Source organism: Eschscholzia californica, unplaced genomic scaffold, assembly GCF_041429995.1.
Source record: "Eschscholzia californica isolate CP2 unplaced genomic scaffold, dmEscCali1.0.p SCAF_6, whole genome shotgun sequence".
NCBI classification, from domain to species: Eukaryota; Viridiplantae; Streptophyta; class Magnoliopsida; order Ranunculales; family Papaveraceae; genus Eschscholzia; species Eschscholzia californica.
The window spans coordinates 28,264,556-28,276,910 of record NW_028238483.1 but is presented as its reverse complement, the minus strand read 5'-3'; the positions used below and the strand labels follow the sequence as shown (position 1 = coordinate 28,276,910).

Here is a 12,355-nt window from a genome sequence, read left to right as displayed (position 1 = left end):
TTTGCAGCTCGTACAAATACACAAATGAATCACTAATGTGTTGATTGTTTAGTGATTGTGCGAATATGTGTAGGAATAAATTTGTTTTGGACGCAACACATATTAAATTGCTTGAAGTTCAACAATAAATGTATAGAGTTATTTACGTTTTGCTTAAAGCTAAAAAGATAAAGATATCATGCAAAAACTTTTTTGGACTTTTGGTCTATTTTATACTAACGGTGGACTTTTTGTGCTATTAAAGTCATATTTTAGACCTTCCACCAATACTTCCTTATAGAGAAGTTGGGTAGTTATTTTGGTCTTTAGGCATTTATCTTTTAAGGACTCTTTCGAAGAAAAAAATCAAAGATTTAACTAAAGTATTTAACGGTATAGATTTATGATAGTCAAGTTATGACATGACAAAAAAAATCTATGTCATTTGTTATATAGATTAAAATCTTTAAAAACTAACCAAATCTAAATTAACAACATTTAAATAGCTAAATTGCAGAATCTCCAAAAATAGAAAATTTACTAGAACGGTATTCAAAAATCCCACTAAAATTAGTAAAGAACTCCTCTTTACTTTGGAAATAAAATGCCCGGCCTTGAAAAACGTTAATTTAGGCCCAATGCTTAATGCTCTTTAGCTGAAATTGGGGCAAGTAGGACTTGGTGCCCTCGTAATTTTCCGACCCAAGTGAGCTCATAAGCCTGGTCATATTACTAAAGACGCACCCAACTCTTATAGCATCAAAGGGAAAGTTTAAATAGGCAGCTAGAGGCGGCTCATTTCCACATGGATACACCATTAGATATGGCTCTGCAGAGCGCCTATATCTATAAAAGGATGCTTTCATAAGTTCCAAGGAAGTTCTAAGGCACACCAGAATTACTGAGCACCCCATACAATGCTAATGTCCGGAGATCCGGGTTGTCGCCCTAATAGAACTTCCCACAAAGTTACAGAATGGTCCAAAAGGGAAAAATGTAAGGAGCATTTACGAACTTTATTCCACGAGGAGTAGAAGCTTGAAGGGGGAACCCATTTCTCGCCTTCCATGAATCACGAGGCGGGTTTGTAAAGTAATTCTAAATTACATAAAGAAAGGATGACAAGGTATTCAAAGTATTAAGCAAATATATGTCTCAACAATGTAGGCATGACTTAAGCTTAGAAATAAAAGATAATTTTCAAGTAGTCCAATTGATATTCACCAACTACTTAAAATAATGAGTGAAAGGCCTTTCAAAGGTCTCAGAATTGGACCATGCATATGAGAGCCTAAAACTCAGATGAGCCCCCATATAAGTAAGAGAGACCGGTCCAAGAGAAGAAGATGACATCAATAGAGCACTATTTGAGATTGTGGAGGCAGATCACAATTCATGGGGGAAAGTTAAGGAGCATTTAGGAGCTTTATTCCACTAGGAATAGAAGCTTGAAGAGGAACCCATTTCTTGGCCATCCCATTTCCTAAAATAGAGTTTCCTCCTACTCGGAAAAACATGTAACAAAATTAAAATTTGTTGGGTGATTTAGGGAGACTACTATTTTTCCCGAGAATGGAAAATATTTAGGTAAGAAAATTTGATGCCTCCGAGGCCGAGCACTCTATTAATGGCAAGGGTCGTCAGTGATTTTTTTCTGATCTTTTCCTTTCTTTTCTCCTCCTCCCACTACTACCACCACTAGTTCGCCACCACCTATGCTTCTCTTTCTCTCTAGTTCCCCTTCGTCGATGTTCCTGACGTCGAAGGAAACTACAGGGAGAAAGAAAACTGTGGTTTGTGATGTGTTGTGTTGTGCAGTAGTGGTGTTGGTGGGAGTACAAAGGGAGAAGAAGAATTTTTTTGTTAGTAGTCGATGATGGAAGTTTGTGGGCAACCTCACTGGAGTAAAGAGAAGAAGGAGAAGATGTGGAGGCATGCATGGGGGAACAAAAAACTATCCACCTAAATTTTATACTCGGGAAACTATTCTTATTTTGCCAAAGTGGCTTTTAAATTTTTACTAAGTGATAAGTAACAGAGACAAATATACATGTTACAACCCAATTAAAAAAAAAAAAAAGTGATAAGTAACAGAGACAAATATACATGTTACAACCCAACTAAAAGACACGTCACTCGATGAGGATACCCCAATCTAGGGTGGGAATTGGTCCGGGTCGGACCGGTCAGGTTCATATCATTCCTCAGGTTGGGTCGGTCGGGCTTTGAAACTCTTTGTCTATTCGGGGTTTCAGGCTTAATCGGGAGGGTTATTTTAAAAATCCTAATGTCCAAAACTCGTCCAAGTTCGTCAAATCTTCGGGTTTCTCGGGTATCAGGTGAGGTATCGGGTTTTCACCAAAATTTCAAAATATCTCGGTCGAAGAGACCAAACTATTTCCATTTCCATTGTACCGAAATTTCTATCGAAGCAGAAATTTAATTAAATTTCTCTTAATAAAAGCCAACAACCCTTGGCTCAAGTGGTAAGAGGTAAGTCTTCCAACTTAGAGGTCAAGGGTTCGAGGCACACGCTTACCAATTCAAAAAAAAAAAAAATTTCTCTTAATAATGCCTTGCCAAAGGGTCATCAAACAACCATATATGTATATATATTATAGTTAAAATATTTAAAAATGATCAAAATACATTTAATCTATTTTGTACATGATTTCACTGGCGGGTTACTACCATATTTTGTCACCTTGGTCACCATAACCATATAACCGTCACATCCACAGTCCACCATCATACCTATATGTAGTAATGGATAATTACGTGTTATATATATATATATATATATATATGTATGTATAAATACATACAAAGTACATAGGTATTTTTAGGTATTGTAATATAAATATATGAAAGCGGGTTATTTCGGATAAATATTAACTGACGGGTTTGGGCGGGATGCCGAGTAGCACTTCAAAACCCGAATTTGTTCTGTTTATTTAACCGGGTCGGTCGGGCTAAATCCGCCTTCGAATTTCGGTTACGCGTGAACTCTAACAGACTCGAGTACCCATGACGAATTTCGAATTTTCAGACTATTTCCCCAACCCTGCCCAATCTATGACCCATGAGTTTACATTTGGGTTGGTTGTGTAAACCAATGATAGTATCACTATTCTCTCTCTTTTACCACTGCTACATAATTTTTTTTGAGTAAAACCTTACCACTAGGTCCACTTAGGGCTGGGAAAACGGTCCGGGAACCCGGGGTCCGCCCCGTTCTGCCCGGACCGTTTTGACCCGCAGCCCGAGTCCTACCCGAGCCGGGCATACCCGGCCCGATGGCTCGGGCTTATTGAGTCGGGACTCGGACATACCTTCAATTCCAAGTCCCGCCCCGATGGCTCGGGCATATTGGGTCGGGACTCGGACATACCCTCAATTCCAAGTCCCGACCCGTTAGGTCCGTCCGCCACCCGCCCGCGTCAACCTGCCCGAATCTATTATAAAAACCCTCCTCTCTTCAACAAAGAAACCCTAATATTAACCCAACTTTCTCTCTCTGCCTCTCTCTTAGCCGCCTCCTCTCTCAGCCGCCTCATCTCTCTACTCTCTCTCCCCTTCTCATCTATTCAACACCATTTAGTGATGTTGGTTGATGAAGTTGATAAAATCCATGAAACCCTTGTTCTTGTTGATGAAGGTGAAGATGTGGGTGTTGATGAGTTAGATCTTTTTCTTCTTCGTTTTCTTCTTGATGGGGATGGGTCTGATGATGATGATGATGATGAAGCTGATGATGATACTGATGATTCCTCTGAGGATCCAGACTCAGATTTTTGTTGTCCTCTTCCAGTTTTTGATGATTTCTTAATGAGAATAAATTTTCTCTCTCTTCTTCTCTTTCCTTTGTTGTTGTCCTTGTTGATTGTTGTTCTTTGTCTTCTGTTGTTTTTGAAACCATACTGAATCTTGTTCTGAAAAGACCTTGCCATTCAAGTCTTCCCCAAATTCCATTACTCATAAAAACCTAATAAACACTAAAACCTAATCAAGATAACCTCTCTAAACCTATATAAACTACACAACTCTATTTCCATTCCTCTTATTTTCTCTCTCTCTCTAATCTACCCTATCTCTTTCTAGACAGAAAGAGAAAGAGATGAAGAAGGTAAACATGTACTCTGTGTATGATGGGTAGGGGTGGGAATCTAGGGTTTCAGAAATAGTTAGGTTAATTAATAAAAAAATCTTCTAAAAAAAAAAGAAAAGAAAAAAAAGAAATCTCAAAAATCCGAGCCCGTCCGATCCGAGCTCGTTGGAACCCGCTCGGGCAGCCGGGCTCGGACGGGCTACGGGCACTTCAATTCCATGATTCGCCCGGCTCACTACCTCGGGCTCGGCTTATCCGAGCCCGATCCGCCCGAGCCCGGCACTTTGTAGCCCGAACCCGACCGCGCCCGCCCGATTCCCACCCCTAGGTCCACTACCACATAATTGTGGAGTGGAGCCCTAGCCGAACCTGAATTACCTCTCCCGAAGCCCCAGCCGAACCCGAAACGTTAAATTTTGTGGAGTCCCAGTAGTCATACCCGGAACTTGTAAGATGTACCTATTTGGAACCCTAACTAGATTCTTCCGGGTACAAATCCACGCGTAAGTAAATCAGATAAAATATCTAAGGACGTGGATGACGTTCATGAATTGATACAATCTCAACCATTAGATTTTTAATTTTTAAAAATCAACGGATAAAACCGAGTTATAATAATTTAATCGAACGGTTAAAAACAAATCTGTCCACCGTTTAAGCAAGGGCAATCCTCGCTATCTGTGTTCTCTTTCCTTTAAAGCCTCTTCAGTGTTCTACGAGGTATCTCTTTCAAAACCTGGTTCTTCTTCTTCTAGCAGTCCAGGTCTCTCTCTGACTCTCTCTCTCTCTTTCTCTCTCTAAAAGTATCACTTTCTCTCTCTAAAAGTATCACTTTCTCTCTCTATTCATTCATCGAGTTAAGTTTCAGTGTTTCTTTAGATCAAATCTCAGAAAAGAAGGAAGTTCTAGAGAGAGAAAGAGATAAAGATTAGGAGACGAAGATGCAATCTACGAACAGTACTGATTCTCAACAACAACAACCACAGCAACCGCAACAGTGGATGCCGATGCCATATCCAGCTGCGATGATGATGCAACATCCGATGATGCATCAGCATTATCCGCCGCACTTCATGGCTTATCCTCATCAACAACAGATACAACAACAACAACAACAACAACAAGGAGGTGAAGGATCGGCTGAAGATAATAAAACGATCTGGGTTGGTGATCTTCAGTATTGGATGGATGAGAATTATTTGCATACTTGTTTTGGTCACACCGGCGCGGTTAGCTCTTTTCCTCCTTGAATCTTGATTCCTGTTTATATTTTTTCTCTAGAAAATAATCTCTTGAATGTGCATCGTTTTGTTATTAGTTGAATTAGGTTGAGATCTGTTTAGTTTTAGACATGTAAAGTGATTGATTCAGGATGAACATATTCATTGATTAATTACTGATTCTATTAAGCCTGTGGAATTGGTGAAAGTGTTTAATTTCTTGGTTTACTAGTATTTGATAAAATTGATGAATTACTAAGTAATTCTTCAATGTTGTTTCTTGGATTTCCTTGATGTATTGAGATTTGTGGATAGAAAACATCTGAATTAATGGTAAAATATGATTCAATTATCTTTAGTGTTTACTTGTCATATGTGGGATTGATTTCTAACCCATTCTGGAAGTACTTCATATATATGCGTTCTCTACTTCGAACTATCTGTATGTGAAAGTAATTCATGAGGTTTATACTTGCAAAAGTTTTTCTAGTTGTTCAACTAGAAGTCTAGAACTCTATGAGCAATGAGAATGGATAGAAATTCAAGTAGGGATTTGTAATTATTGGTTCCCCTGTTTTTCTTTTTTGTTTATTGAGGCTCTTTATCAGTTTATTGGTCCGTTCCTTTGCCTCCGCTATATTAGTGTTGTATATTTCCGCCTTTTTGCTAATATTACTATGCATTTTCAAAGAGAGTAATTTGAGAGAAGAGATAGAACTCGTAAGTCGTAACTTTTCAAACAAAAGTAAACATTTAGATTTGATCCAAGAATAATTGCAAGTTCATTAATAGGAGTTCCGTATATGACATCTCCATCACAAAACAATCAAATACCTAATAAAATTTCCAAAACTTGCTATCTGGGGTATCTAAATACCCTCAAGAGGGGTATTAATTAGATGCCCTCTTGTTAATGTGTGTTAGATAACATTTAATTACGCAATACCGTGTACAAATAAAAAGAAGGGTACCTAAGATGTGTTATTCTCTTGAATGTGGGTTGTCATTGTACTTTCTCATTTGCATCCTTTCGCTACTCGATTTTTATGTACAAGTATTTTCATGCTTGTCTTCATTTATTTGAAACAGAGAGTTTTATAGAGGCATCTGCTTGTAACTATAGATTTGCTAGGCCTCTTACAAATGAAAATAAAGGGTAGCTAATATCTGTTATTCCTCTCGGATTATCCATTCTGGTTCACAGAATCATCTCCATATGGGTCCATGATTATACACACACACACACACACACACACACACATATATATATATATATATGTAAACATTCGGGTATATTTTGTCTACTGGGTTTCTGATATCGTGTATCATCAAATAAGCAGGTGATCTCCATAAAGGTTATACGAAATAAGCAAACTGGTCAAACTGAAGGATATGGATTTGTGGAATTTGTTTCACATGCTACTGCTGAGAAGGTTTTGCAGGACTACAACGGCACTGCAATGCCTAATACAGAACAACCTTTCCGCTTGAACTGGGCATCATTCAGTATGGGCGACAGGCGTTCAGATGCTGGTTCAGACCGTTCAATATTTGTAGGAGATTTGGCTTCTGACGTAACTGATACATTATTGCAAGAAACTTTTGCAAATAAATATCCATCTGTGAAGGGGGCTAAAGTTGTAATTGATGCAAACACTGGTCGTTCAAAAGGTTACGGTTTCGTGAGATTTGGTGATGATAATGAGAGAACGCGAGCAATGACTGAAATGAACGGTGTATATTGCTCTAGTAGGCAAATGCGCATAGGTCTTGCAACCCCTAGGAAGTCTTCTGGATTTCAACAGCAGCAGTCCTCGCAAGGTATGCAATAATATTCATATCTTTTGATATTTAAAGCAACAAAGAAACATTTATCAAGAACATGGGTTCATGTTCATCTCATCGATATTCATCCCATCATCTTGACATATTCACAGTTCACTCCTGTACTTCTTTCTTCTCGTTTGTAATTTTCATACCAGAGAGCTTCTGCAGTCAAATAGTTTAATGATACATTGATACTTAACCACCTCCAGTATGCTCCATTTCTACCTGGTCTTGTATGCTGAAACATAATCTTCATCTACTCGAGGGAAATGAAGTCTTCAGTCCTTCACCTCTATTAGTAGAGGGTATTTTTCTTTTTCACTTTCAGCAAAACAAGGCAGTTCACTCCTTCATTGGCTCTTTATATTGTGTGCTGTACATGATGTGCTTAATGCTTAACGCGTTTATGGTTCATAGTTTCTCCTGGTGTAGCTTATTAGGACATTTTTACTTGGACACTCTTTCTTATAATTATTTATCGTTTCCGATACTTCGATCCAATGATCCGGGTACTTGTATTGGACACTCAGGGACTCTTTGTATATTCAATGTCCTCTTACCAAACTCGAATGCTGATACGTCATACGTTTACTCATGGTGTACTCGTGTTACGTAAAAACTAGAACGCCATTGTAACGGTTTTCATTAACTATGAAATTAGTGTTTGAAACTTTGATTGTTTACTAAAATGTCTTACTTTATGTTTTAATTAGCTTTGGTATTGGCAGGTGGATATGCAAATGGTTCTGCCCAAGGGTTCCAGTCTGATGGTGATTCTACGAACACAACAGTGAGACAGATTTTACTCTTTATTGGTCATTAGTTACGCTTATCTATGTGCTGCTTTAACCAATGTTTGACTCTAGATTTTTGTTGAGCTTATCCATGTGCTGCTTTGACGTGTGTTTCATTCAAGGTTTTTGTTGGAGGACTTGACCCCTCCGTAACTGATGAAGATCTCAAGCAATCCTTTTCTCAATATGGTGAGATTGTATCTGTTAAAATCCCACTCGGAAAAGGATGTGGATTTGTTCAATTTGCTAACAGGTACAGTCCTTGTATTCTTTCTTGTCTCTCTCTATATATATGGAGTGAGAAGTTAAAAGTCCAGTTATCTTTCAAAGTTCTGATCTATAAGACCTTTCTGCAGAACCAACGCTGAAGAGGCTTTGCTAAGGTTGAACGGTACCATTATTGGCAAACAAACTGTGCGTCTTTCTTGGGGTCGTAATCCAGCTAACAAGCAGGTAAATGGGTTGTTTTTTTTTCAAACCAGAAAAAAGAATAATATCCACATTCCATAAAAAAAAAGGTCACTAAGAAGTGGAGACATTTTGTGAATTGAGTGAGCTTTTGGTTTTGGGGGTATCCAAAATAGACTTTTACCCCCAGTTCTTTTTTAATGAGCCTCTTCCTCCTCACACTTCCACCTCAACGTCATCTGGTGTTTGATGTTCCTCACCTTCTACATCTCTTTTTACGAGCTTCGTTAATGCTCTCTCCTCCGTTCTTCCTGTCTCATATTTATGTTTGGTTTCAACAGGGGAGAGGCGATGGTAGCCAGTGGGGTGGAGCATACTACGGAGGACAGGTTTACGACTACGGTTATGGTGCAGCTGTCCCTCAGGACCCTAATATGTATGCAGCTGCTGCAACATATGGTGCTTATCCCGTGTACGGCAATGGCAACCAGCAACAACAAGTAAGCTGAGGACTAGTTAGAATGAGGTATGTGAGTGCAAAACGTTGTAGTCAGGAAGAAAACCACGACTCTAGGCATGTTAAACTGAAATATTAGCTTGTAACTTGAGGGGTGTTGTTGAATCATCACGAGTTGCCCACGGTAAGGTAGATTGAATTTTGACTATGTTTGGGATTATTTTATTGACAATTTTCTGGTAATTTAAGAGATTTGTAAGAGAAATATGGTTTTTCTCCATGAAATTTTGCTTAATTGGTGACTTGGTGAAGATCAAATTTTGATTCACAGTCTGCATTTGATCTTGTTTTGGCATTAGGTTTTATACACTTAATAGTCTTCAAGGTCTAGGTATATTGTGATACTACATTGAAGGTGTGTTCTTTGCCTGCACTAGGGGCTTCGAAAACAGCATGAGACACTCCTATCTGCCCCTACTTGCCTGAGCCCAAGCAAGTTTATGGGCTTCCTGGCTTGGGCCTTGCCCTACTTGAGAAAGCAGTGTCGAGACATTGCCTGTGCCTAACCAGATGAGGATATCCCATATCCTTACAACGTCTTCATTGAATTGCTCTAGGGGTCCCCAAGAGTGTTTTTTGACTGTAATCAATTTCTGGACCCAATAGGTGCCCGTCACTCGGACTGCCAAGTTCGTGGTGCAAAGTAATGGCTCGGACAGGCCCAGCCATAGAGGAGTCGGACTGTCCAGTTTAAGTTCTCTTGGTTAAATCCCGTTTCAAGCTTGGATCAAGCTCTCAAGGCTAAATCTCTAGTTTATATCTCTTGGTTAAATTCTTTCAGGTTAAATCCCTCTTCTTCATTTCTCTAGGTCAGCAAATGAAGAAACTAAGGGGCGTAGGGATGCGCCTAGGTTTAATCTCTTGTTAAACCCTTCTTCTTTGATCAAGCTCTGTAGATTAAATCTCTAGGTTTTTCTTGCTAGTTCTTCGAAGAGAGAAAAAAGAGAGAAAACGAAGAACAAACGAAGAAGAGAATGGGGTGTGGAGTGTGCCTCTTGGGCCGTACAGGGTGGTGTGCCTACAGACAGATGCCTTACGGGAAATTTCGGGGTGCACCTAAAGGCGCAACCATCTTTTATTTCGTCTGCTTCGCCTTAGTAAGTCTAGATTTGACTTATTTGTGTTTTAAGTTTAAACTAAGGGGGGGGGGGGGGGGGGGGTAGTGGAGCGGGACTTTCACAGACTTTCATAGACAAAATGTCCCGTAGACATTTCAAGACATTTCGGATGAGTTATTATAGACAACATGTGTTCATAGACATTTTCAAGACATTGAGAGTTTGTAGACAAAATGTCTTTATAGACATTTTAAGACATTTGATCCATAGACAAAATGTCCTGGGGACATTTTAAGATCTTGAATCCATTGACAAAATGTGTAATGCATATTATATTTGTGCTAATCAAAAATATATTTTTCGACTTTTGTAGACATCTGTGAATATTTGTGGACATTGATGGACATTTGGTAGACATTTATTATTTTAATATTATTATTATTATTTAATCACATGAAATAATATATTAATACTAACATTTCAAAAATATATTTTTCGACTTTCGTAAACATCTGTGAATATTTGTGGACATTGATGGACATTTGGTAGATATTTATTATTTTAATATTATTATTATTTTTTAATTACATGAAATAATATATTTATACTAACATTTCAAAAATATATTTTTCGACTTTCGTAGACATCTGTAAATATTGTGGACATTGATGGACATTTGGTAGACATTTACTATTTTAATATTATTATTATTGTTTAATCACATGAAATAATATGTTTATACTAACATTTCAAAAATATATATATTTTTCGACTTTCGTAGACATCTGTGAATATTTGTGGACATTGATGGACATTTGGTAGACATTTATTATTTTAATATTATTATTATTGTTTAATCACATGAAATAATATGTTTATACTAACATTTCAAAAATATATTTTTCGACTTTCGTAGACATCTGTGAATATTTGTGGACATTGATGGACATTTGGTAGACATTTACTATTTTAATATTATTATTATTGTTTAATCACATGAAATAATATGTTTATACTAACATTTCAAAAATATATTTTTCGACTTTCGTAAACATCTGTGAATATTTGTGGACATTGATGGACATTTGGTAGACATTTATTATTTTAATATTATTATTATTGTTTAATCACATTTGGTAGACATTTATTATTTTAATATTATTATTGTTTTTTGATCACATGATGGACTTTAAATGTCTCTTGTTTTTTGAAAGACATTTTGGCTTCCAAATTTGTCCCAAATCCTTCACAAATTCATCAAACTATGAAGTCCACCAAAGTCTGGGACATATTTTGTCTACAATCGAATGCCTCGGACTTTCATAGACTCTCAAATGTCTGGATTTGAATGCTTCAGACTTTCGTGGACTCTCAAATGTCTGGATTTGAATGCCTCAGACTTTCGTGGACTCTCAAATGTCTGGATTTGAATGCCTCAGACTTTCGCGGACTCTCAAGAGTCCGCGAAAGTCTTGCTCCACTACCCCCCCCCCCTAAGTAATTACAGGTGGTGTTAAAGTTCAGCCAGTTGTGAAGGTGTCTCTAAAGGTTCGTTGCATTTTTGCATAGGCCTCCCTTCACCTTTTGCATTCCCCGTGGTCTGACTTTGTGTTGTTCAAGCCAAGTACGATTTGGCCAAGTCCCCTCACACTTGCCCACTCTGTAGGAGGGCCAAAAAGGGAGACGAGCCTGAGTAAAATGGTGTGGCGCCTTTAGACGCTCCAGTAAAGTATAGTTATGGTTGACTTCGAAATTAGTTTTTGTACCTTTATATAACGAGGTTAACACATTAAGGGAAACAGTTACTAGATTTAAATTCCAAGTCCCCAGACAAGAATATAATGTATAGGTCATTTTCGTTCATTGTCGATTGGTTTTGAGTTGGGTACCCGCAAACTTAACATTTAAGAGTCTCGGGAGAGGCTCTAAGTCTGGACCGCCCACAGGTGTAGGTGTATTTCCAGACTCAGCACACTGGGGCCCAGTCTTCTACCTGCCCATTTAGACTCGGGAAAAATGATTGATTCCTAACTTGTGGACTAGACTAATGGCTCTTCCTTGGATCGTGTTCAAGATGAAGGACTAGCCGGAACACGTATTTTTTTTTTTCGGGTAACGTGGAGCACCGTGTGGCTTTTAAGCCTATCACGTGTGCACTTAGCTCTGGTATTATGTTAAGTTTGTAGCTATCCACCTTAAAACCAATTGACAATAAGTAGAGATGACTTATACATTATATTCTTGCTTGCTATTTACCCCTTCTCCCATGTCAGACTATTCTCACATTAAGAACTATGAGATTTTTATCTGAAAGCAAATTCAAATGAAACAATGGATGGAAGTGAAGGTAGCAAGAAATGAGATATGGGAATAATAAGCTTTAGGAGTAGACTCCCTGATGGCTTCCACAATGTGACCAATTCGTCCAGTCGTCCGTCGATGTT

General features: G+C 38.2%; 1 protein-coding gene across 4 annotated transcripts; it reads left to right on the top strand.

Moving 5' to 3' along the window:
- The first annotated feature begins 4,736 nt into the window (after window positions 1-4,736).
- Window positions 4,737-9,058, top strand: LOC147533169 (polyadenylate-binding protein RBP47-like). Of its 4 annotated transcripts, none has more exons than XM_086646516.1 (7): window positions 4,749-4,850; window positions 4,956-5,316; window positions 6,648-7,128; window positions 7,863-7,924; window positions 8,051-8,181; window positions 8,285-8,381; window positions 8,678-9,058. In XM_086646516.1, exons 2-7 carry the CDS (start codon window positions 5,029-5,031, stop codon window positions 8,843-8,845), a joined length of 1,227 nt encoding a protein of 408 aa, XP_086502642.1. In that variant the 5' UTR covers window positions 4,749-4,850; window positions 4,956-5,028; the 3' UTR covers window positions 8,846-9,058. The 4 variants fall into 4 exon arrangements, with proteins under 4 accessions (XP_086502641.1, XP_086502642.1, XP_086502639.1 ...); XM_086646514.1 differs by having other exon boundaries at window positions 4,770-4,850; window positions 7,848-7,924; XM_086646515.1 differs by having other exon boundaries at window positions 4,737-5,316.
- Window positions 9,059-12,355: the final 3,297 nt, after the last annotated feature.

Excerpts from the sequence above, each read along its gene's own strand:
- LOC147533169 (XM_086646513.1), top strand. The coding sequence starts at position 5,029 with ATGCAATCTACGAACAGTACTGATTCTCAACAACAACAACCACAGCAA. Across the intron at positions 5,317-6,647 it reads GTTTTGGTCACACCGGCGCG|GTGATCTCCATAAAGGTTAT; the intron begins GTTAGCTCTTTT and ends TCAAATAAGCAG. Across the intron at positions 8,182-8,284 it reads TTTGTTCAATTTGCTAACAG|AACCAACGCTGAAGAGGCTT; the intron begins GTACAGTCCTTG and ends ACCTTTCTGCAG.